General features: G+C 44.6%; 2 protein-coding genes and 1 non-coding gene across 3 annotated transcripts; 2 read left to right on the top strand and 1 right to left on the bottom strand.

The window, feature by feature from the left end:
* Positions 1–11,637: 11,637 nt before the first annotated feature.
* Positions 11,638–15,852, top strand: LOC119923302 (vomeronasal type-1 receptor 3-like). Its single transcript, XM_038742748.1, has 5 exons — positions 11,638–12,519; positions 15,136–15,161; positions 15,282–15,363; positions 15,480–15,497; positions 15,790–15,852. The coding sequence occupies exons 1-5, from the start codon at positions 11,638–11,640 to the stop codon at positions 15,850–15,852; spliced, it is 1,071 nt and encodes a 356-aa protein (XP_038598676.1).
* On the bottom strand, positions 13,808–13,944 carry LOC119923310. The gene has a single exon (XR_005448818.1). It is a non-coding gene; the product is annotated as a small nucleolar RNA SNORA7 (small nucleolar RNA).
* A 2,410-nt stretch (positions 15,853–18,262) lies between the features above and the next one.
* Positions 18,263–20,755, top strand: LOC119923301 (olfactory receptor class A-like protein 1). The gene is made up of 2 exons (XM_038742747.1): positions 18,263–18,271; positions 19,826–20,755. The coding sequence occupies exon 2, from the start codon at positions 19,835–19,837 to the stop codon at positions 20,753–20,755; it is 921 nt and encodes a 306-aa protein (XP_038598675.1). The 5' UTR covers positions 18,263–18,271; positions 19,826–19,834.
* Positions 20,756–26,132: the final 5,377 nt, after the last annotated feature.

Raw genomic sequence — 26,132 nt, 5'->3', positions numbered from 1 at the left:
TGGCATAGTGGATAGAGCGTGGGCCTGGGGGTCAGAAGGTCATGGGTTCTAATCCTGGCCTGCCACTTGTCCAGTGTGTGACTTCAGACAAGTCACTTCACTTCTCTGGGCCTCAGTTCCCTCATCTGTAAAATGGGGATTTAGAGTGTGAGCCCCACATGGGACAGGGACTGTGAGCCCCACATGGGACTTTGCCCCCCTTCAAAGCCTGATCGAAGGCCCATCTCCTCCAAGAGGTCTTCCCTGATTAAGCTCCCTTTCCTCTTCTCCCACTCCCTTCTGCGTCGCTCCAGCTTCAGGGAATATGCCCATTTATTGTTATACTGTACTCTCCCAAGTGCTTAGTACAGTGCTCTGCTCACAGTAAGCACTCAGTAAAAAGATCGAATGAATGAAATATCAAGAACACTGCCTGCTCTTATTTGCTGTGTGACCTTGGTCAAGTCACTTCACTTCTCTGTGCCTCAGTTCCCTCATTTATCAAATCAGGATTCAATACCTGTTCTCCAAGACCATTAGACTGAGAGCCCTATGTGAGACAGGGACTGTGGTGGATCTGATTGCATTGTACCTACCCTAGTGCTTGGTAGGGTGTTTAGCCCATAAAAAGCAGCATGGCCTAGTTCATTCATTCACTCGTAGAGAAGCAGCGTGGCTCAGTGGAAAGAGCCCGGCCTTTGGAGTCAGAGGTCATGGGTTCAAATCCTGGCTCCACCAATTGTCAGCTATGTGACTTTGGGCAAGTCACTTCACTTCTCTGGGCCTCAGTTACCTCATCTGTAAAATGGGGATTAAGACTGTGAGCCCCCCGTGGGACAACCTGATCCCCTTGTTACTTTCCCAGCGCTTAGAACAGTGCTTGGCACATAGTAAGTGCTTAATAAATGCCATTAAAAATTGTATTTATTGAATACTTTCTGCATGTGGAGCACTGTACTAAGCACTCGGGAGAGTACAGCACAACAATAAACAGGCACATTCCCTGCTCACATGGATAGAGCAGGAGCCCGGGAGTCAGAAGAACCTGGGTTCTAATCCCAGCTCTGCCACTTGTCTGCCGTGTGACCTTGGGCAAGTCACTTCACTTCTCTGGGTCTCAGTTACCTCATTTGTAAAATGGGGATTAAGACTGAGCCCCTTGTGGGAAAGGGACTGTGTCCAAACTGATTAAATTTTGTCTACCCCAGCACTTAGTACAGCGCATGGCACATAGTAAGCCCTCAACAAATACCATAAACAAAATAAAATTAAGGTGGCATTTAACAATCCCATGATGATTATTAGGTTCTTTATCCTGGCACCTCTCCCTAAATTGGGAATCCATCAAGTATGTATGCACAGCATGGGATAATGTGTTTGGTTGTAAGGGAGAAGCCATGGTGCTTTCTAATGTATTAAAAATTGTAACTGGAACATGAAAGATCCATAAGAAGAAAATGAGAAAAGTGGTTGAGAGATGGAAGTGGTGTGAAAAGCGTACAGAGAACATTCACTATAAAATTGCAAGATATTCTAGACCTCAAGCTTATTGTGGTTCAAAGCCCTACTGAGAGCTCACCTTCTCCAAGAGGCCTTCCCAGACTGAGCCCCCCTTTTCCTCTCCTTCTCCCCCCCACCCTACCTCCTTCCCCTCCCCACAGCATCTGTATATATGTTTGTACAGATTTATCACTCTATTTTACTTGTACATATTTACTATTCTATTTATTTTGTTAATGATGTGCATTTAGCTTTAATTCTATTTGTTCTGATGACTTGACACCTGTCTACATGTTTTATTTCGTTGTCCGTCTCCCCCTTCTAGACTGTGAGCCCGTTGTTGGGTTGGGACCGTCTCTATATGTGGCCGACTTGTACTTCCCAAGTGCTTAGTACAGTGCTCTGCACACAGTAAGCGCTCCCCAGCACTTATTACAGTGCTCTGCACAGAGAAGTGCTCAATACAATGATGGATTGATTTCTCCAGGACTTTCAGCTGCTACTATCTGTCTGGACATTATAGGTATTCATTGTTCTGTAGAGAAGGAGCTGACTCAAATGACCTTTTTCTCTTCACTTCTGGATCTATTTATTTGTGTCTATCAACACCCAGGTTCAACCACTGATAAAGCTGCAAAAAGTTTCTTCCCATGCTTATAGTAAGATTTGTGCACTCATTAAATAATTTCTCAGTTGAAAAATGAAGCCATCCATGTGATATGACCAGACAGAAGGCTTGCAGTGGAGGGGAAAACATTGCTAATTCTTGGGAGAGGTCTCAGATTCCCACTTCAAACAGTGTCACAACCATTGCGAGTGACACAGTAATCAAAAGCCTAAGGGAGATGAGCTCACACCATCCTGTCTCTATAACTGTTGCTTCCCAACCGTGTCATTTCAGGGCATAGACGGGACAAGTCTTCCATCACATGATCCAGGTGAGGACCTCTTAGCTTTGGGGCTTTTCTGGATGAGGGGAAGGGAGAGATGGAGAGAAGAGAGCCTAGGGCCAGAGCCATGTGAATCTGATGATATAACAGAAGAGATTGCGGAATCCATGTGAATGGAATCAGTGCCTCTACCCTGACTGTGTCAGACTGCTTTTGTTAAGCTCAGTCTGGGGAACTTGAATCGAAGGAGGATTATGGGGAACAGAATCAGTTGATCTCAAGGCCCTTGGAAGAAGACAATTGCAAATCAAGTTTCATTTTACATTTTCTGTTCGTTTCCTGGATTGTCTTGTTTACCCCGACTATGTGTGTTACCCTCTTTGTCCTGAATTTAGGTGCTGCAGGGAGTCTGAGGAAGTAATTAGGGGTAGGTGAAAAGGAATATGGAAGAGGAATCTCAAGAAACGATCATGATAATGACTCACCATTCCTGAAATTGACACTATGCCCATATAGTTCTATAGCCTATATCTTTGTGAGAATGCCTTCTTGCCTTTGATGTTATTTTGTCTTCACACCATAGTACAGCACCAATGATCTCCATGTTACTAATGTAGAAATCGAAAATCAGGGATGTTAAGTGTCTTGGTCCAGATCACACAGGACATCTGTCACAAAACTGGATTAGAACCCAAATGACTCAGTGTCTAGCAGGCCACTAAACCATGAAACAACCAATGCCAGTGTGTTTTATCTTTGAAGTGAAGCTTCCTGAAGTTTATGTTTTAATAATAATAATGATGGCATTTATTAAGCGCTTACTATGTGCAAAGGAATTGAGATTTTATCTTTGAAGTTATTCTTGAGGTTATTTCCCAGAGGCTAAAACTGACTTTCCAGAGATTCCAAGCCTACCAGGAAGACATTGCTTCTTCTAGAAGAGATTGAAGTTTGTATATCGCTTTGGCCAAATTCACCCGAAGATCAGCCACCTACACTGGCCTTCCTAGCCCCATTCTCCTTGTTCCCCTTGGTTTTCCGGACCCTTGCCAGAATTCTGGGATCAACAAGAAGTCTTTCCAGTCACCCATCATTCCTCTGTATTCTACATCTATTTCTCTAACTTTGTTTTTTTCTGTCTCTGGCACATTGGATCTCTGCTGCTGCTGCTGCTGCCAGCGATTACTGGCCAATCTCCTCCCACCGGGGCCACAAATTTGAAGGACAAAGAGAACGGACTGGGAAAGTGGGTGGCGGTGGAGGTGGAGGCGGTGAGTGCTCAGAGGAGAAAATATTTTGTTCTTTCCCATCCCCCACCTCTGCTTCTTTCTCTTATTCTTCTAGCGCCATCGCCAGCTCTCCCTCATCCTATCCTGGCTCTGCTCCCTGACTATTATTATTAATATTAATATTATTATTATTGTTGTTGTTGTTGTTGTATTTTTTATGTATTTACTGTGTGCCAGGCACTGTATTAAGCACTGGGGGGAATACAACCAAATTGGGTTGGGCACAGTCCCTGTCCTACATGGGGCTTGCAGTCTTAATCCCCATTTTGCAGATGAGGGAACTGAGGCACAGAGAAGTGAAGTGACTTGCCCAAGGTCACACAGCAGACAAGTGGCAGAGTGGGAATTAGAACCCAGGTCCTTCTGACCACCAGGCCCATGCTTTATCCACTAGGCCACACTGCTCCTCCATCTACGATGTCTATTTCACTTATTACTCTATTTATTTTACTTATTACTTTATTTTACTATTACTCTATGTTACTTATTATTTTATTTATTTTACTTATGACTCTATTTATTTTACTTATTACTGTATTTATTTTACTTGTACATATTTACTATTCTATTTATTTTATTTTGTTAATAAGTTTTGTTTTGTTGTCTGTCTCTCCCTTCTAGACTGTGAGCCCGCTGCTGGGTAGGGACAGTCTCTATATGTTGCCAACTTGTACTTCCCAAGCGCTTAGTACAGTGCTCTGCACACAGTAAGCACTCAATAAATACGATTGAATGAATGAATGAATGAATGAATTTAGCTTTAATTCTGTTTGTTCTGACGACTTGACACCTGTCCACATGTTTTGTTTCGTTGTCTGTCTCCCCCTTCTAGACTGTGCGCCCGCTGTTGGGTAGGGACCGTCTCTATATGTTGCCAACTTGTACTTCTCAAGCGCTTAGTACAGTGCTCTGCACACAGTAAGTGCTCAATACATATGATTGAATGAATGAATGAATGAATCTAGTGCATCTGCCTCCTCTTAACCTCCCAGCCTCCATTCTCTCCCCACTCCAATCCGTACTTCACTCTGCTGTAAGAGTCATTTATCAACAACAATGTTCCATTCATCTCTCCCCACTTCTCAAGAACCTCCAGTGGCTGCCCATCCGCCTCTGTATAAAACAGAAATTCCTTACCATTGGCTTTAAGGCACTCAATCCGCTTGCCCTGTCCTATCTCACCTCACTAATCTCCTACTTCAGCCCAGCCCACAAATTCCACTCCTTTAGCGCCAGTTTAACTCATCGTGCCCTGATTTCATCTATCGCACCACTGACCCCTTTCCCACGATCTAACCCCTAGCCTGGAACTCCCTCCCCGTCCATATATGCCAGACGACCACTCTCCCAACCTTCCAAGCATTACTAAGGTCACATCTCCTCCAAGAGGCCTTCCCTGATTAAGCACTCTTTCCCCCAGCTTTCATTCTCTCCTGTGGCATCTATGCCCTTCCATTTGTGACCTTTGGACATTTGATAGTCTCACCACCCCCACCCCACAACACTTATGTACATATCCTTATATATTATAACTTATTTATTCACATTAATGTCTGTCTCCCCTTCTAGACTGTAAGCTCATTGTGGGAAGGGAATGTGTCTGCTAATTCTGTTTTATTGTGCTCTCCCAAGTTCTAATCCCGACTCCGCCACTTATCATCTGTGTGACTTTGGGCAAGTCACTCAACTTCTCTGTGCCTCAGTTACCTCATCTGTAAAATGGGGATTAAGACTCTGAGGCCCACGTAGGACAACCTGATTACCTTGTATCTACCCCAGCGCTTAGAACAGTGTTTGGCACATAGTAGGCGCTTAAAAAATACCAGCATTGTATCTGTTGCCGAATTGTACTTTCCAAGCGCTTAGCACAGTGCTCTGCACACAGCAAGCGCTCAATAAATATGATTGGATGAATGAATGAATGAATGAATGCTCAGTAAAGTGGTCTGTACCTAGTAAGCATCGAATAAATACCAAGGATCAATTGATTGCCCCACATCAGTCCTCCAACTCTGGGGCTGTGGGGTAAGAAAAAGTGGTGCAGCAGCCAAAAGAGGGGTCTGTTGCTTTAGAGCTGTGAAGCGGGAAAAGGAAGATAATTGTGTGGATTTGGAGTGGAAGAATGCTGAAGGGAGCAGCAGAGGGCAGATTCAGGCACAAGGAAAGGGACCAGGACAGGATGAAAAACTTGTGGCTACTAGAGTAGTGAAATTCCATCCTTTACTTGCAACTGTCCAGGTAAAAAGCTGACTCATGGTAAAAAGCGGACAGGGAAGATGGTTTTGGCAAACATGCCAGTCCTGGTTGCAGCTCAATATAGGGTGAGCAGCCATCAGGAATCTGAACAGGACCTCTCCTTGGGAAAGTTTCCCCACAAGGAAGAGGACGCTGAGGATCCTGGGGAAAGAAATAGCCTGGTGGAAAAAGGCTCTGTAAAGGTCTGGCGTATGGTCCGTGAGTCTCCCAGGAGTCACAGCCAAGAAAGTCCCAGGGGTTGGGCATGGAGCATCTTTGGCACTTGGCAGCTGGTGCCCAGTGAAGGCACTTAGTTAGTAAATGCCCGGTGGCCTCCTTCCTTTGTTAGGTAGGACTCTTCCAGACATATAGCTGAGCAAGAGTGGTGGGAGAATTCCTGCCCTTCCCTCAACTCCAGAAGGAAAACTGGAGAGTTGAAGGCAGACCACTGACCCCTTCCCCACCTCCCCAACCTCACATCCCTGTAGAAAGATCTGCAGTTATTAAACTCCTGTCCCTCAATTGGTCCTCTGAGTCATATTGCCCAACATCATGACCTTACCATGCACTTGGCATTAACCATCTCCCTGTCTTGCTAGAGAATATTTCCCACGCATGATCTTGGGCAACTCACTGTATTTATCTGGGCCTCTGGTTCTGCATCTGTAACAGTGGAGATTGAATACTTACTCTCCCTCCTTACTAGACTGTGATTCTCCGATGTGGGACAGGGGCTATGTCCAACCTAATTAATAATAATAATGATGGCATTTATTAAGCGCTTACTATGTGCAAAGCACTGTTCTAAGCGCTGAGCACTGTTCTAATTAACTTATGTCTACCCCAGCACTAAGTATAATGCTTGGCATATAGGAAATATTTAATAATAACGATGGTATTTGTTAAGCGCTTACTATGTGCCAAGCACACAATTATTATTATCATTACAAATCTCACTCTTCATAAGAGTGTTCATGGCTCATCTTCACTTCTTTCTGTAAATGAATAGATTCATTCATTCATTCAATCGTATTACTGTGTGCAAAGCACTGTACTAAGCATTTGGGAGAGTACAATAGAACAACAAACAGACGCATTACACATTCCCGCTCACAACAAGCTCCCAGTCTAGAGGGGGAAACAGACATTAATAGAAATAAATCCATGAATAAATAAATTACAGATAATGATAATAATGATAATAATAATTGCGGCATTTGTCAAGCGCTTACTATGTGCCAGACACTGTACTAAACATTGGGGTGGATATAAGCAAATGGGGTTGGACACAGTTCCTGTCCTCCAGGGGGCTCACAGTCTCAATCCCCATTTTACAGATGAGGTAACTGAGGCACAGAGAGGTAAATTGACTGGCCCAAGCTCACACAGCAGACAAGTGGCAGAGATAGATGATGAAATCTAAATATGAAATCTAAATACATGAAATTTCAGTATTCCATGAGAGGAAGAAAAAGATTAATTTCATTATAAGAACTTATGAAACTGAGACATCTCATCAGATGTTTCTTTTTCTCACACTCTTTTGTGTCCCTATTTTGTGATCCATGCAGGGAGAGGGGTCAAGCCTTCATATATCACTTTCTAACTATAATTTTTTGGGTGTCAGTGCATACACGCCCATATGTGTATGTGTGTGTCCCTGATGGGTTTCTATATAATTTGTTTGTGTTGGTGATTATGACTCTATTAACTGTAGATAGACTATGACTCTATATATTTGTGTGATAAATTGCATGTGCTAACATGGATATTTTTCTGGATGTGTGTATGTGTGTATTCTGGATGTGTGTGCTTAGAGAAGCAGCGTGGCTCAGTGGAAACAGAACGGGCTTTGGAGTCAGAGGCCATGGGTTCAAATCCTGGCTCCACCAATTGTTAGCTGTGTGACTTTGGGCAAGTCACGTCACTTCTCTGTGTCTCAGTTACCTCATCTGTAAAATGGGGATTAAGACTGTGAGCCCCCCGAGGTACAACCTGATCACCTTGTAACCTCCCCAGCACTTAGAACAGTGCTTTGCACATAGTAAGCGCTTTATAAATGCCATCATCATTATTATTATTATTATTCCATGTCAAAGTTACAAGGAAACTCACCATTTGCATTGTCTACCTATATTAATGAGGATGAAAGGGGAAGGAAAAGTCCAAGATAATTCTAAGGTGGAGGGATTGAGAGACAGGGAGGGTGTTGCTGTTGTTGAGAGTGTTGGGAATTTTAGAAGAAGAGGATTTGGGAGGAAAGATGAGGCCTTGAGTTTTGGACATGTTGAACTTGAGGTGCTTTGGAATATTCAGGTAGAGATTTGTTGGAGGCAGAAGGAGATTCATTCATTCATTCACTCAATCGTATTTATTGAGCGCTTACTGTGTGCAGAGCACTGGACTAAGCGCTTGGGAAGTACAAGTTGGCAACATATAGAGACAGTCCCTACCCAACAGCAGGCTCACAGTCTAGAAGGGGGAGACAGACAACAAAACAAAACATATTAACAAAATAAAATAAATAGAATAGTAAATATGTACAAGATATGCAAGAGTGCAGAGAAGCAGAGAAGGAATATGTGTTCTCCATTATTTATTTTGCCCAATTTAATTGTAAATAATTTCCTGCTGGCTCTCCCTTTAGGGTGCAAGTTCCTTGTGGGCAGGGAATGTGCCACTTCTTTATTCTGTACTTTCCAAGCTCCTGGTACAGAGCACTGTATCTGGTGAGTACTCAGTAAGTACGGCACTTCCACCTACTATGAAACGTGCCACCAATCAATCCAAATATTTTAGTGGTAGTACTGAGAACCCACTGAGAACAATGCAGGGTATTACGCACTGTTGCAGTTCAAAGCCAAGCTGCCACACATTTCTAATCCCCTTGTTAATATGGAACAAAAAATAAAAACATTGACAAAAGGAGTCAAAGTAAGTACAATCGATTAAACCTATATGCAAAAGTTACTGAAAACACTGATCTTGCCCCCGATAAGCCATTATGGACTCCTCATCCATAGATTAATCAAAACCCTTTTAAACCTACTGGTGGAGTCAGGTTCTCTGGCCCTCATCCTCTAGACTGTAAGCTCGTTGTGGCGAGGGAAGCTGCCTACCGACTCTGGGATACTGTTATATTGCATTCTCCCAAGTGCTTGCACCTAGTAAGAGCTCAATAAATATGATCGATTGGTCCTGTGAAAATGGATTCTACTTCACTCATTATTCTGTGTCCGACCGGGTATACACACCTGCTCCCTGCATAAATGCCTTCAATATTCAATCTGACAGAACGCAACCTTACCCACTTTCAAGGCTGACCAAGAAAAATAATCCTCTCGAGGTGATGCCCTAATGCATCCTGATCTTCCTAATCATACCATCCCACTGACACCATAGCAGAGTTGTGCATATTTGCCCATTCTATTTATTTCTTTAATTGTCTATATTTATTAGTATTTTCACCACTTGTAGTTTGTCCCTGTGTTGCCTACGCAGGCTGATAGAATGGTGGTTGTGTAGCTCTTCAATTGTATTGTAAACTCAAAGGCAGGATTCAGGTTTTTAACCTGTTCAGGATGTTCCAAGCAAGAAGTCAGTGAGCAGTCTGTAAATATTATCAAAACACTTGCCCTCTTTCCCGCCCCTGCAACAGCCATCTTTAACTGTTCATTCTCCACTGGCTTCTTCCTGACTGCTTTCAAATATGCCAGTGTCTCACGTATCCTAAAAAACTCTCCCTTGACTCCACGGCTCCCTCCAGTTTATTGCCCCATCTCCCTCCTAACGTTTCTCTCCAAACTCCTTGAGCCAGTTGTCTACACCCGCTGTCTCAAATTCTGCTCCTCCAATTCTCTTATTGACCCCCTCCAATCTGGCTTCTGTCCGCTTCACTCCACAATAACTGCCCTCTCACAGGTCACCAGTGATCACCTCCTTGCCAAATCCAGTGGCCTCTACTCCATCCTAATCCTCCTTGACCCCTCAGATGCCTTCAATACTGTTGACCACCCCCTTCTCCTGGAAAGATTATCCAACTTTGGTTTCACAGACACTCTTCTCCTGGTTCTCCTCTAATCTCTCTGGCCATTCATTCTCAGTCTCCTTCACGGGCTCCTCATCTGCCTCCCACCCCCTAACTGTCGGGGGGGGGTCCCTCAGGGTTCATTTCCGGGTCCTCTTCTATTTTCCATCTACACCCACTTCCTTGGGGAGCTCATTCGATTCCGTGGATTCAACTACCACCTCTATGTGGATGACACCCAAATCTACATCTCCAGCCCTGATCTCTCTCCCTCTCTCCAGTCTCGCAACTCCTCCTGCCTCCAAGACAGATCTACTTAGATGTCCTCCTGTCACCTCAAGTTTAACATGTCCAAAACCAAAGTCCTTATCTTCCCATCCAAATCCTGTCCTTCCCCTGACTTTCCCATCACTGAACATGGCACCACCATCTTTCCTGTCTCACAAGCCTATAACCTTGGCTTTATCCTTGACTTCTCTCTCTGATTCAGCCCACATATTCAACCCATCATTAAATCCTGTCAGTTCCACCTTCACAGCATCGCTAAAATCTGCCCTTTCCTCTCCACCCAAACTGCTACCATGTTAATACAATCACTGATCCTATCCCGCCTGGATTACTGCATCAGCTTCCTTGCTGATCTCCCAGTTTTCTGTCTCTTCCCCACTCCAGTCCACACTTCACTCTGCTGCCCAGATCGTTTTTCTACAAAAACTTTCAGGATATGTTTCTCTACTCCTCAAGAAACTCCAGTGGTTGCCCATCCACCTCAAACAAAAACTCCTCACCATTGGCTTTAAAGCACTCAATCACCTTGCCTGCTCCTACCTCACCTCGCCACTCTCTTACTACAACCCAGCCCACAGATTTCGCTCCTCTAATGCTAACCTTCTCACTGTGCCTCGATCTCATCTATCTCACCGCTGAACCCTCGCCTACGTCCTGCCTCCGGCCTAGAATGTCCTTCCTCCTCAAGTCCAAAAGACAGTTACTCTCCCCCACCTTCAAAGCCTTATTGAAGGCACATCTCCTCCAAGAGGCCTTCCCTAAGCCCCCATTTCCTCTTCTTCCACTCCCTTCTGTGTCACCCTGACTTGCTTCCCCTGTTCATCCCCCCTCCCAGCCCCATAGCTCTTATGTACACATCTTTAATTTATTCATTCATATTAATGTCTGTCTCCCCCCACAAACTCTAAGCTCACTGTAGGCATGGAATGTGTCTGTTAATTGTTGTACTCTCCCAAGTGTTACATACAGTGCTCTACACACAGTAAGTACTCAATAAATAGGATTGAATGAATGAAATGTTGTTAATGAAGTTGACATGTTGATTATCTGCTGCGAAAAGAAAGGTTTACCTTTGCTTGTTTGAACTTTCAGCCTTCAATAGACATCCCTTCCATTTTGCACTGTAGATTTCGATGAGTGACAATTTGTGATTTTACCTCATCTATAACTTTGATGGTTTGATACACTTTACAATTGTCCCCATCCAATCTTTGTCTTTATGAAGTGGAAACCACTAAGCTGTTCAGTCTCTCCTTCTCCAGAATGTTTTTGACCACCTTGGACATCTTTGTTGCCCTTCTATTGTCCTTCTGCAGATGATGAATGTCACAGCATTCTGGAAAATCAAAAATTAAATAAAACAACAATCACTATTGTATTTACTTTTCAGGATATCTGGGTTCCCTGGTTAAGAACAATTTTGCTGACAATGCTATCCAGCGATGTAGTCTTTGGAATTATTTTCCTCTACCAGAGTATCTTTGGATTCCTAGGAAACTCAACCATGTTTCTGGTGTATATGAACAGTTTCATAACTCGGCCCCAACAGACGAAGCCCACAGACCTGATGTTCACCCACCTAACCGTGGCCAACACAGTGACACTTCTCACCCGTGGGATCCCAGAGACCATGGTGGCTTTTGGGATGAGGAATATTTTCAATGACGTTGGGTGTCAGAGTGTCTTGTACATTAATAGAGTGTCTCGTGGCCTTTCCATCTGCACCACCTGTCTTCTGAGTGTGTTCCAGGCTATCACCATCAGTCCCAGCACCTCCCAGTTGGCCAGGTTCAAACTCAGGGCCTCCAAATACATCCTCCCTTCCTTCCTCTTCTTCTGGATCCTCAACATGTTGATCTACATCAGAGTGATTACCTCCGTTCAAGCAATCAGAAATGTTACCATCATGGGGCAGGGATATGCTATGAAATACTGTTCCACTATTCCTGATCTGGATTTTATCCACTCACTTATCTTCCTAAGTGCTATGACACTCCGAGATGTCTTCTCTGTGCTCCTCATGAGCTTATCCAGTGGCTACATGGTGATTGTGCTCCACCAACACTGCAAACAAGTCCAGCACATCCACAGCAGCAGTCTCTCCCCGAGATCCTCCGCGGAGACTAGAGCCACCCAGACCATTCTGATCCTAGTGAGTTGCTTCATTTGCTTTTACTGCCTCAACAGCTCTATTACACTCTATTTGACCTATGCATTTCAAAAAGATCTTCATCTGGGGAGCACAACAGTTTTTCTCTCTGCCTGTTACCCCAGCCTCTGCCCCATCTTCTTGCTCAACATCGATCCCCGGGTCAGGAGGAACTGCTGTGGCCTGGAGAAGGGGAGACATCCCTCTCACCCCATCAGGGCCTTGACCAATCAAGTCATTCCTGAGCGCTAACCTCTGCCTTGGGCCCACAAGTGAGTGGTCCAATTGCTAGGTAGAAGCAGATTCTGAGAACAGGCTCTCCCTTGGTAAGAGACCTTCTCTGTCCTTGGACAACCAGGACATTGGGAGCTAATGTTGATTAAATGATATGGTCTGTGTGCCTTTGGATTTGTCTCTCTCCTGCCCACCCTTCCAAGTCAATCAGTCAATCAATCAATGGTATTTCTTGAGCACTTGCTATGTGCAGACCACTGATTCAATATGTCTGATCTCTTCACACCACCAGAAGGAGGTGGAGGAGATAAAGGCTCAGTGGGTCAGGGTCTGTGACCAGTCTAAAATCCTTGTGGGCAGGGATCACATCTACCGTGATCTTGGCATTATCCACAATTCTTCTCTTTCATTCAATCCACATATTCAGTCTGTTACCAAGATCACTAAAATCCACTCTTTCCTCTCTCCCTTTGCCTTCTGCACTGTCCTTGCAATTAGATTTGCACCTTTTATCCACCCCACCTTCAGCCCCACAGTACTTATGTGCATAACCATAATTTATTCACTTACATCAATGTCTTTCTACCCCTCTAGACTGTTAGCTTATTGTGGGCAAGGAACGTGTTTACCAACTCCGTTGTATTCTCCCATGTGCCTAGTAAATTGCTCCACACAGGTCAATAAATATGACTGATTGATTTATTGATGGATTACAACTCAATTGTGTTGTACCTTCCCAAGCACTTAGAACAGTGCTCTGCACCCAGTAAGTGCTCAATAAATACTGTTGAATGAATGAATTCTCCCCAATGTTTAAGTTTCTGTAATTTGTAAATTTATGATAAAAATTGCATCCCCACTCAACCTCACAGGAACAATGCACCCGTGGATTAAAAAAATTAACTGTGATAAGTGCTTTGGAAAATTTAAGTGATGCTCAAATGTCTTTCCCAGTGATACACAGTACCCCCAGATCTACCTCTACTACTTGTTATGCCTTATGCTGTCGAGACGTGTCCGACCCATAGCGACGCCATGGACACATCTCTACCAGAACGCCCCACCTCCATCTGCAATCATTCTGGTAGCGTATCCATAGAGTTTTCTTGGTAAAAATACAGAAGCGGTTTGCCCTTGTCTCCTTCCGTGCAGTAAACTTGAGTCTCCACCCTCAACTCTCTCCCATGCTGCTGCTGCCCAACACAGGTGAATTTTGACTTGTAGCAGATTGCCTTCCCCTCGCTAGCCACTACCTGAGCTAGGAATGGAGTGGATTTGCCTCTGCTTGACTCTCCCTCCGTAGTCGAGACTGGTAGAGTACTGGAAACTCTCCAGGTATGATCCTGAGAGGCCTCCTACTTGTACTTATGTATTATATCATTCATTTATTTATTGGTATGTTCAGTAATTTGTTCAGCTATATAATCTGGATATTTGTATGGCTTCCTGTTGTACCCTCATCCTTCCACCTGCTCTCATTATCTGTAAATGGTCATTGTCTATCCCCTTCACAAAACTGTAAATTCCTTGTGGGCAGAGAACACCAGATTAGATCAGTTCCTTGTCCTGTTTTCTGCCCAAGGACCCTCCAGGTTGTAAAAAAGAAGAAGCAGCTTCTGGAAACAGTCTTGAAAACCATAATCAATTTTTTTTTAAATGACTGGTTTGATGAACCTCTGACGTGAAACCCTGTAGGGGAATTCTCCCCCATTTTCTTACTCCCCTCCTTGAAGAGAATGTCTCCCCTAGTCTTTCCTCTGAACTGTGTGTATTGTGATTCCATTGCCTCAATAAAGACAAAAATAAGTGTATTCTGGTCTGGATCATATTCACAGGATGCTTTTTCTGCTCTTGTCCATGAACTGCAAAGCGCTTCTGGTAGAAATCCAGATACCACGTTGACCTCGTCCATCTCAACTTCATTCTTACCTATTTTTACTTTGCCCTCTTCTCCAGCTGGCAACAATTCTTCTCCCTCTTAATTAATTAATTGCCCTTAATTACACATATTAAAACTTCATTGCTTCTCCCTAGTTGTAATTCATTTTAGTGTACATCTCCTCTGCTAGAAATTTGACTCTTTGAGGAGTGATCCTTGCCCCATAGATTGTGAGCTGCACGAAGAACAGGGACCTTGACTGATCTGATTGCATTGTATCTACCCTAGCGCATAACACAGAGCATGTCACATGGAAGTATTGTTTATCAAATACCACGATGATTATTAGGTTCTAAGTCCTGAGGCATCAACCTGAAGCTTTGATATGTGAGAGAAACTACAGGGTTTTCCAATATGTTAAATATTGTGCTTGCAACCTGAAAGATCCCTGAAAAGAACATGGGAAAAGAGAGTGAAAGGAAGGAGTGGCAGTGAAAAGGATATGGAGATAATTCACTTAAAACTTCACTTAAAATAATTAAATTGCATTACATTAAAACTTCAGGACTCTCACAATTTCTTTTCTGTTCTGCTCATTTTAAGTAATCACCATCCTGGATGCTGGGGCTGAGTTAAATGACTTTTCTATTGCCTTCTGGGTCTAGGAACCTGTGCTTGACACTACCTCTAGGTCAATCATCGATTAAGCTTCAAAATGTTTCACTCTCATGCGATGATATTAAGATTACTGCCTTCATCAAAGAATTCCTCAATTGAAAAACTAAACCATCCATGTGATTTGACCTGACAGAAAGCTTGAGAAGGGGAGGAAAGATGGCTTATTCTCCATCTCCAGATCTCAGGTCTCAAGTCTCAGACTCTCCCTGGAGAAAGTATCACAGCCCTGGGCAAGATGAGCTTACACCATCCTCTCCCTATAACTGCTGCTGCCCAAATGTGTCCCCACATGATCCCGATGGGACAAACCTTCCATTGCATGATTCTTTAGGACCATAGGCAACCACAGGTGAGTCTCTCTTTAGCTTTCAGGCTCTCTGCTAGGAGGGGAGGGAGAAATGGAGAGAAAAAGAGACCAGGTTGAGGTTCATGGAGATGTGGTGATGTAATAGGAGAGATTCCTTACTGGAATCTGTGTGAACAGCTGAGTTCTGAGTGTCTTCCAGACTGCCTGTGTTAAGCTCAGGCAGGGGAACCCAAAGCAAGAGGGAAAGAAAGAGTTAGCCCTGTGGCTCTCGGTAAATGACAATTATAGTTTGATTCTCAGTGTAATTTTTCTGTTAGTTCCCTGTGTTATCTAGCTTACCCCTCTTCATACCGCTCCTTATCCTAAATTCATATGTGCTGCAGAGAATCTTGGATAGCAATCAAGGGTGGATGAAAAGGAATATGGAAGAGGGACCTGAAGAAATGATCATAATAATAACTAGCCTCTCCTGAAATGAATGTGATGTCCTTTGGATTCTATGGCTTATATCTTTTTGAGAATACCATCTTGTCCTCGATGTTATTTTATCTTTACATCATGGTGCAGCGCAAGTGATCTCCATGATGCTGATGGGGAAAGAGAGGATCAGTGTTACTAAGTGTCTTGGTCCAAACCACAGAGGATCTCTGACAAAGAGCCAGACAAGAGCCCAGAATGATTCAATGCTTAGCAGGGAATTAAACCATGCAGCAAGCAATATCAATGTGTTTTATATTTGTAGTGAAGATTTCTGAAGTGAATATTCTGAGGAACAGCATTGATGTGATCCTGAAGTTTTACAGTGGGGATAGAAATGACATTCTAGATATTTCATTTGAACCAGATTGGCATCACACCTTTTAAAGTGGGTCTCCCCATAATCAAATTTGCTCAAGAAGAAGCCCCTGCACTGGACTTTCTAGCCCAATTCTCCCTATTCCCCTGGGTTACCTGGAGCCATTCATTCAGTCATTCGATTGTATTTATTGAGCGCTCACTGTGTGCAGAGCACTGTACTAAGTGCTTGGAGAGTACAGTTTGGCAACAGATAGAGACAATCCCTACCCAACAGTCTAGAAAGTCTAGAAAGGCTCACAGTCTAGAAAGGGAGGGACAGACAATAAGACAAAACAAGTAGACAGGCATCAATAACATCAAAATAGATCAATAGAATTATAGATATATACACATCATTAATAAAATAAATAGAATAATAAATAGGTACAAATATACACAAGTGCTGTGGGGCAGGGAGAGGGGTAGAGCAGAGGGAGGGAGTGGGGAGGGGAGGAAGAGCAGAGGAAAAGGGGGGCTTAGTCTGGGAAGTCCTGGAGGAGGTGAGCTCTCAGTAGGGCTTTGAAGGGAAGGAAAGAGCTGGTGCTCCGCTACTTGTCTGCTGTGTGACCTTGGGCAAGCCTATTAACTCCTCTTTGCCTCAGTTACCTCATCTGTAAAATGGGGATTAAGACTGTGAGCCCCACGTGGGACAACCTGATTATGTTGTATCTACCCCAGAGCTTAGAGCAGTGCTTGGCACATAGTAAGCGCTTAACAAATACCATTATTCCCTGTAGGCATCCTGGGGTTCACATTCTTCTTGCTCTCCTAAATGCGGGATCCAATGGAACTGGTCATCAGAGCCATGAAGCAGGCAAGTGGGGGGCAGCATCAATAAAATCTATGTTTTAGCCCGAGGCAATGATCTGATGGGACAACACACTCCCTCTTGGTCTTCTGAACCTCATCATGATTCTTCTGTACCTAATCATGATAGACTGTAACATTGCTGCACGGATCATCCTGAAGCGTTGCTCAACCCCCAGCTCTCCAATCCTCCCAAATTCTCCACTGGCTTCCCGGGTCCCTCCTTGTTATACAAACACCCCTCACAACTGGTTTCAAGGCAACCCACCAATTCACCTCCCCTTATTCATTCAATCGTATTTATTGAGCACTTACTGTGTGCAGAGCACTGTACTAAGCACTTGGGAAGTACAAGTTGGCAACATATAGAGGTGGTCCCTGCCCAACAGTGGGCTCACAGTCTAGAAGGGGGAGACAGAAAACAAAATGAAACATGTGAACAGGTGTCAAGTCATCAGAATAAATAGAAGTAAAGCTAGATGCACATCATTAGCAAAATAAAATAAATAGAATAGTAAACATGTACAAGTAAAATAGAGTAATAAATCTGTACAATAAATCTCCCCTTATCGTTCTACTCTTTTCAACCACCTTTGCCCAACTTGCTATCTTTGTTACCCCCCAAACTGCTTGCCCTCCCTTCCCCTTCCTCCTCAAATTCCATAGTCCACAGCCCTCTGGAAATTTCATCTTTTCCATCAAACCTTCCCAAATGAATTCCCAGTTTCCCAAGTTGTTTAAATCCATCAGTCACTTTGAGCATGCATGTCCCTGTTCAACCCCCCCCCTCAATAATGCTTCCACTGTTCCGTAACATTCCACTGTTATGCTCATTAATATATTTGAGAATATTTTTATGTCTATATTCCCCATTAGAGCTGAATTTCCTTGTGAGCAGCAAATGTGTCACTTATCACAGTGTATTGACACCCAGTCGGTGCTTAATAAATGCTAACACTACCACTACTGCTACTTCTCATACTACCAATCCCGGCTCAGCCACTTGGGCAAGGGTAACCTTGGAGATGTTCCAGTCTGAGTGTCAGAGTGGATTAATGATCAGTGACTCACACATTCATACACATGTGCGTGCGTGCGGGTGCACACACAAACACACACACACACACACACACACACAAATCACCCCCTGAGGGAGGGGAGCAAAGAGGAAAGTGGCTGATAAATACTGCCTCAGCCTTGTTCTGACAGTCTGGCTGCCCACGAATGGCCATCCCAGCCAGCAGAAGCAAGGGAGGTGAGTAAGAGAAAGCCATCTCTGTGTCATTAAGGTCCGGTGTTTGGATTTACCATCGAATAGGGAAATTCTGACTTTTACTGAAGCTCAGAGGTGTCTCTCAGGTCTCTCCCATCTCTCTGTTCCCTGGACCACAGAACAGAAGTCATTTGGCATTGGATGGCACCATTTTCTCTCTGCAGTGGCAGAAAAGAATCAATTTTAATCTTGTGAGAAGGCAGAGAGCTGTATGTGGGTTGCCTGGAGGCTCTAAGATAGAGGTTGGCAGGCAGTATTGGGGCAGAGAGAGGTGTCTGCACTGTAGTATGTGCCTCTGGGTGATACCCAAATCTACATTTCCGGCCCTGATCTCTCTCCTTCTCTGCAGTCTTGCATTTCCTCCTGCCTTCAAGACATCTCTACTTGGATGTCCTCCTGCCACCTTAAGCTCAACATGTCCAAAATAGAACTTCTTCTCTTCCCACCCAAATCCTGTCCTCCCCCTGACTTTACCATCACTATAAATGGCACCACCATCCTTCCTGTCTCACAAGCCCGTACCCTTGGTGTTATCCTCAATTCCTCTCTCTCATTCAGCCCATATATTCATCCATCATTAAATCGTGTTGATCCCACCTTCACAACATCACTAAAATCTGCCCTTTCCTTTCCATCCAAACTGCTACCACATGAATACAAACTCATTCTAGCCCACCTGGGTTATTGCACCATCCTCTTGCTGACCTCCCAGCCTCCTATCTCTCCCCACTCCACTCCGTACTTCACTCTGCTGCCCAGATCATTTTTCTACAAAAACAGTCAGGACATGTCTCCCCGCTTCTCAAAAAACCTGGCACATAGAAAGCACTTAACATATGCCATATTGAAAAAAACACCCGAGGGTCTCCGTAAAAACCATACAACCATAAAAAGACACACCGTCTGGGGGATGAAATTGTTGGTGGGGTTGGCCTTGTTGGGTAGAATGCTGTCTATTTCTTCTGGCAGTCTCTTCTGGACTTCAGCATGAGTAGTCAAGTTGTAAAACACAAAGTTGAGAATTGACCTGGTGGTTTTGAATCCAGCAAAAATCCAGAATACTCTCCCTCTTGACTGTAAGCTCATGGTGGGAGGGGAATGTGTCTGTCACATTGTTATTTTGTATTCCCCCCAAGTGCTCAGTACAGTGCGTTCTGCACACAGTAAGTGCTCAATAAATATGACCGACTGACTGACTGACTGATCAGAGCATCTGTCAGGATGCTGTCATTGATTTGGGCCAATCCGAAGAGAGGAGGGTTGCCAGGGAGGAGATGCAAGGCATAATGCCTAACTATTAGAAAGTAACAAGTGTAGATTCACTTCCTCTCTGCCTCTCTCCGTCCTTTCTTCTCTCCTCACATTTTCTCTCCTCTCGCCTTTCCTCCCTCTCTCCTTTCTTCCCTTTTCCCGGCTTGCTTTTCAGGAGGCTTCCTTTCATGTTCACTGCCAGTTCAAGACAATGAATGCCATTGAACTCCACTTTGGAATCCTGCTTCTGTTACAGATCACCATTGGGATTTTGGTAAATGTATTTCTCCTCCTATTTTATGTCCACTTGGGTTCCACCACTCATAAACTCAACTCCCCAGACCTGATCCTTGCCCAGCTGTCCTTGGCCAACACCATAATTCTTCTTACCTTTGGGATCAGAGAGACCATGTCAGCTTGGGGACTGAGAAAATTCCTGGATGATGTGGGATGTATAATCCTCCCTTACCTTTACCAAGTGTCCCGGAGCCTGGCCATCTGCTCCACCTGCCTTCTGAGCATCTTCCAGGCCATCACCATCAGTCCCAGCACCTCCTGGTGGGCAGGAGTCAAAGCCAAATTACCCAAGTGCATCATCCCCTCCTGTGTCCTCTCCTGGATCCTCAATATGCTGATGGAGTTTGATATTGTGATGAACCTAACAAGCCCCCAGAACGGCAGCGATGTCCGAATCATATTAGATCTCAAATACTGCACCAGTGTCAGTGAAGATACTCCCCTTATAATTTCAATCGTGCACTCCTTCCGGGATCTGTTCTTTGTGGGACTCATGACGGTGGAGAGCGGCTACATGGTATTTGTCCTGCGCAGACATCAACGGCTGTTTCGGCACCTTCACGGTCCTGGCCACTCCCCCAGGGCGATGACTGAGGTCCGAGTGGCCAAGAGAGTCATTGCCCTGGTGACCCTCTATGTCCTCTTCTATGGGCGGCAGTCAATCATGCTGAGTACTATAATGAACATGAAAGAAAATTCTCCTCTGCTGGTGAATGCCCACATGGCTTTAGGATTCACCTTCTCAGTCATTAGTCCTTTCTTGATTATTCACAGCGACAGGAGAATGAGAGCATTCTGGATCAGAGAATCTCTTGTTTTCAATATGGCTTCCTAACGGGGTCCAGGAGGAGCAGCGTGCCCTCCCACTGGGTCCCGTTGGGATAAGGCCACCTGAGATTTCTATTTGGGTAGCACCAATCAGTCAATGGTATTTATTGAGTGATTAACGTGTGCAGAGCACTGGTCTGAGTGCTTGAGAGAACAATATATAATAGCACCAAACTGATGTTGGGGGACTTGGGCCCAGGCAGCGGCAGTCCTTACTGCTCCCGCCCAGACCCCAGCCCAGTCGTCAGCCCTCCGCAGACTCCATGGAGCGATGGCAATGGAATTTGTGTGGAGGGAGGAAGTGAGCCCGCCCACTCTGCCATGGAGCCCCAGCCCAGGTTTTGCTCCAGGTGGAGCTTCTTCTGTTCTTGCTGTTGTGGGGGTTCCATAGTGGAGCTGTCTTCAAATACCAGAAATCCTTGGAGACAGACCCCAATGGGAGCAGCAGAGAACAAACAGTGGCCATGGTAGAGAACCACTGTGAGGAAGGGGCAGGCTTTGTGCCTTATTCCGTTGGCCCAAGTGAAAACTTACCTGGTGAATACTTCTTGGACATATGTGCTGCACCCTGAATGTCTGGTACCCCTGTCTTTCTTCCCTTCTCTTCCTGCCTCTGGTTCTGTTCCTTGGGACTCCACCCCTTCCTCTGACCCCTCTTACTCTTTCTGCTCTTCTCCCTTCCACTTCTTTCTCTAACTTTTCTGCCATTTTCTCTTCAATAGTCTACCACTTGCTCTTTCCCCAGTCAAGCTCCACTCCTCCAAAGACTCCACTCCTTATCTCATTTTGGCATTCAGAAAATACGACTCTCTGTCTTGGTCTGTGAGTCCTAAGTGGGACAGGGACTTCAGCGCTTAGAACAGTGACCAGCGCTTAGAACAGTGCTTTGCACATAGTAAGCGCTTAATAAATGGTATCATTATTATTATTATGCCCGACTTGATTATAATAATAATAATAATAATAATGGCATTTATTAAGTGCTTACTATGTGCAAAGAACTGTACTAAGTGCTGGGGAGATTACAAAGAGGTCAGGTTGTCCCACGGGGGGCTCACAGTCTTAATCCCCATTTTACAGATGAGGTAACTGAGGCCCAGAGAAGTTAAGTGACTTGCCCAAAGTCACACAGCTGACAATTGGCAGAGCCAGGATTCAAACCCATGACCCCTGACTCCAAAGCCCGGGCTCTTTCCACTGAGCCACGCTGCTTCTCTGATTATCTCTAATCAACCCCAGTACTTAATACAGTACTTGACACACAGTAAGTGCATGCTTAACAGATGTTATCATTATTACTAGGGGTATTATTGCCATCATTATTATTATCATTGTTATTAAAAGACTGATAGAAAGGGAAGAACCAAAGAATGGCTTCACAGTACCATCAAAATTGCTGAGGTCACGTCTCCTCAGGATCAGTTTTGCTACTCACTGGGGTGTTGGGGCTTCTCTTTTTGGGAAAACCACCTCCGATAACTAAAATATGAATGTCTGTATGCTCTTTGAAATTACAATAAAAGTAAAGTCCATTTCACTTGCTCTTCTGGGTATATGTAGGGGTGTGTACTAACAAGGATTGCAATCACATGCTGGGCTATGCTCTACAGTTTGTAACTCATTAGAAGTGAAGATGGTACACTGGTTAGTGTGTCGCCTTATGCTATGCTTTACGGTGAGTTGGTGCTTAGGTTGCTAGGAACCTATGGAGGCATCAAGGAAGTGCCCAAGAGGAAATGTCCTGGGCCTGGGACTCAGAAGACCCGGGTTCTAATCCTGGCTCTGTCAATTGCTTGTTGTGTGACCTTGGGCAAGTCACTTAATTTCTCTGTGCCTTAGTTTCCTCAACTATAAAATGGTGATTAAATCCTATTCCCTCCTACTTAGGCTGTGAGCTCCATATGGGGCAGGGACAGTATCCGACTAATTAACTTAGAGAAGCACCTTTGAAATTGTGAGGGTCTCTTTTTTTTTAAATGGTGCTTGCTAAGCGCTTACTATGTTGAGGGGCAGACAACAGCACAAGGAAATATCACCTACTGGACTGGAGGATGGGATTGGGCAAGAGGATAACAAGACCCGACCAACCAACCACAGAGGGACACAGATTCCAGAAAGGACCAATGGACACCCAGCAGAAATCCAGGCAACCAATGGAAATAAGGGAGGGTGTATGGAGAAGGGTGGACTGAACTGATCATTGTGTATTCTCCAGTAGCTACAGAGAGTGTGTCCATCAGGTGTACAACCGATGCAGCACCCCTCCTTCAGCAGAGATAACAATAAAGCTGCTCTTTGCTACTTCCAAGTACCTCTACATTGTGGCTTTGCGGCAACAACCCACTGGGGGTAATCTATTTCATTTGCAATACTGGCCATTGGGTCGTTATTCCGATCCATGCTCCACTCTGAGATCTCACATTAAAATTTTGATGTTAGACTGACCAGTGAGACAGTGACACCAGGTGTCTCTGATGAGAACCTCCAGGGACCACATTAACAATGGGCTTCCTACCCAGATGCCCCCCACCCCGCTGGAAAAAAAGCCTCCTTCTGCATCTTGAGTTTGTACAAACAGGCATCAGGCCCTTCCCACCCCACCAGCTCCAATGGCCTGTGGGGTCAATGGCCCCCCTTCTCCGCTCTCTGGGATGACCCATGAGCGAGTCTCATTAGGATCTGACTAGGAAGAAAGATGAGTAGGGGAGTTGGGGACTCCATATCCAGAAAAGCCCAGGACCCTCACTGCTCCCCTCACCTCTAGGCTGTAAACTCGTTGTTGGCAGGGAATATGTCTGTTTATTTATAACGATAATGACAGTATTTGTTAAGCACTTATTATGTGCAAAGCACTGTTCTAAGTGCTGGGGGGGGGATACAAGGTGATCAGGTTGTCCCATGTGGGGCTCACAGTCCTAATCCCCATTTTACAGATGAGCTAACTGAGGCCCAGAGAAGTTAAGTGACTTGTCCAAAGTCACAGAGCTGACCAGAGGTGGAGCTGGGATTAGAACCCAAGATCTCTGACTCCGAAGCCCAGGCTCTTTTCACTGAGCCACGCTGCTTCTCAGTGTTATACTGTATAGTATAGAGTACAGAGTTATACTGTATTCTCCCAAGCTCTTAGTTCAGTGCTCTGCACACAGTAAGCACTAAATAAGTACAGTGAGGCTTTCCTTTTTGCCTCAGGTGACAATTGGATGGAAGACCTCAGCAGCTGTGCTTAATGTGAAGAGGATTGGGAAGTATTTGCAAATATATGTTTCCTGGATTGTTCATAAAGTTATTTACTTTTACTATCTTGTAAATATTTTATGTTTATCTCCTTGAGGACAGAGAATGCACCTTTACTCTGTACTGTAGTTTTCCCACCACTTAGTAAGAGTACATGACACTCAATGGAGGCTCAATAAATACTATTATTGCTAGTTACTCATCTCACTAAATCTTAAGGTCTTTGAGGGCAGGAACCATGTCTACCAATTCTATTGTATTGTACTTGGAAAAAGACTTAGTACAGTACTCTGCACAAAGTAAGCGCTCAGTTGAATACCACTGACTGGCTGATTGATTGATCATTTCGTCAATCTCCCCACCCTACTTTTCTTTCCTCACCTGGACCAAATGGAATTCAGATGGGGAAGGGCTTTTAAGGGTCTGTGCTCCCAAGACTCTTCCTAGACAGTCATGATCAAGCAATGAGATGGGAGGGTTGGCTATGGGCAGAGCTGGAGAATGACTAACCACATCTGGGCACATAGTAAGTGCTTAATAAATGCCATTATTATTATTAAACTGGGCACGGGGGGTTGTGCAGCTTACTTGACTGAGTTTTTAAACTGGTGTGTGTGTCTCCATTGCAGGAGCTAAGGCTTGGTGGTGGGCTCTTGCTGGCCACCAAGTGAAACCTCTATGTAATCGGTCAGTCAATCAATGGCAGAGCACTGTACTAAGCCCTTGGGAGAGTACGCTACAACAGAGTCGGTAGACATGTTCCCTGTCCACCAGGAGTTAACAGTCTAGAGGGGGAGACGGACATTAAAATCAATTAAGGGTAAAGTTCAAAGTGCGTAAGTGACACAGAAGGGAGAGGGAGGGGGGAGAGAAGATGAAGGCTTAATTGGGTAGCACCTCTTGGTTGAGGATGTGATTTTAAAAAGGCTTTGGAAGTAGGAAGAGTGGTGGTCTGTGTGGATGTACTAATAATCGTATTAATAATTGTGGTATCTGTTAAACGCTTCCCCACAGCACCTGTATATATGTTTGTACATATTTATTACTCTATTTATTTATTTTACTTGTACATATCTATTCTATTTTATTTTGTTAGTATGTTTGGTTTTGTTCTCTGTCTCCCCCTTTTAGACTGTGAGCCCACTGTTGGGTAGGGACTGTCTCTATATGTTGCCAACTTGTACTTCCCAAGCGCTTAGTACAGTGCTCTGCACACAGTAAGCGCTCAATAAATACGATTGATTGATTGATCTGGGGCCTGCAGGATGTGGCAGTGAGTATTTTTTGTTTTCTCAAGGATCCCTAAGTGGGGTTAATTAGCATCTGTGCCTTGTTGGGAATTGTCTTAAGATTCTTAAGTCCCAGATTGTTGGATAGCAGGGAGGGGAGTCAGGATATTTCCAAAGACTTCCCAGTTGGAGGGTCAGAGTGATTTAATGGTCAGCAACCCTCACCCCCCTGCGTGCCCTCCCCCCAACAGCCCCTCTCCATGTATGCACACACTAATCATACCCTGGGAGAGGGAAGTGATGAGAAAAGTTAGCTGATAACTGCTACCTCAGCCTTCTTCTGCCTGTGAGATATCCTCTGAGCTGGAACTTCACAGACAGGTGAGTAGGATGGTGCTATCTCTCTTCTCATAAAGTACAAGGGTCAGGAGTTTGAGTGGAGAGACTCAGCTTGAGACACTAGTTGCAAACTAGTATTGAAGCAGTGTGGCTTAGTGGAAAGAGCACGGGCTTTGGAGTCAGAGGTCATGGGTTCAAATCTCAGCTCTGCCGATTGTCAGCTGTGTGACTTTGGGCAAGTCACTTAACTTCTCTGTGCCTGTTACCTCATCTGTAAAATGGGGATTAAGTCTGTGAGCCCCACGTGGGACAGCTTGATTACCTTGTATCTACCCCAGTGCTTAGAACAGTACTTGGCACATAGTAAGTGCTTAATAAATGCCATTATTATTATTATTAAACTGGGCATGGGGGGTTGTGCAGCTTACTTGACTGAGTTTTTAAACAGGTGTGTGTGTGTCTCCATTGCAGGAGCTAATTTGGGGTGGAAAGGGGACTTGAGATAAGATGGGAGGGTTACAGTTGGAGTCATATGACCCTACACCTTACTGTGCCTTGATGGGGGTATGATTTGCATGGCAA

This window comes from Tachyglossus aculeatus, unplaced genomic scaffold, assembly GCF_015852505.1.
Source record: "Tachyglossus aculeatus isolate mTacAcu1 unplaced genomic scaffold, mTacAcu1.pri scaffold_170_arrow_ctg1, whole genome shotgun sequence".
NCBI classification, from domain to species: Eukaryota; Metazoa; Chordata; class Mammalia; order Monotremata; family Tachyglossidae; genus Tachyglossus; species Tachyglossus aculeatus.
Note: the sequence above shows the minus strand (reverse complement) of the source record. Positions and strands in the feature narration are given on the sequence as shown.

Coding starts and splice junctions, on each gene's coding strand:
- LOC119923302 (XM_038742748.1), top strand. CDS start 11,638: ATGCTATCCAGCGATGTAGTCTTTGGAATTATTTTCCTCTACCAGAGT. Junction 12,520..15,135: donor TGCTCAACATCGATCCCCGG/GTCAGGAGGAAC, acceptor TTCTGGGTCTAG/GAACCTGTGCTTGACACTAC. Junction 15,162..15,281: donor GTGCTTGACACTACCTCTAG/GTCAATCATCGA, acceptor TTGACCTGACAG/AAAGCTTGAGAAGGGGAGGA.
- LOC119923301 (XM_038742747.1), top strand. CDS start 19,835: ATGAATGCCATTGAACTCCACTTTGGAATCCTGCTTCTGTTACAGATC.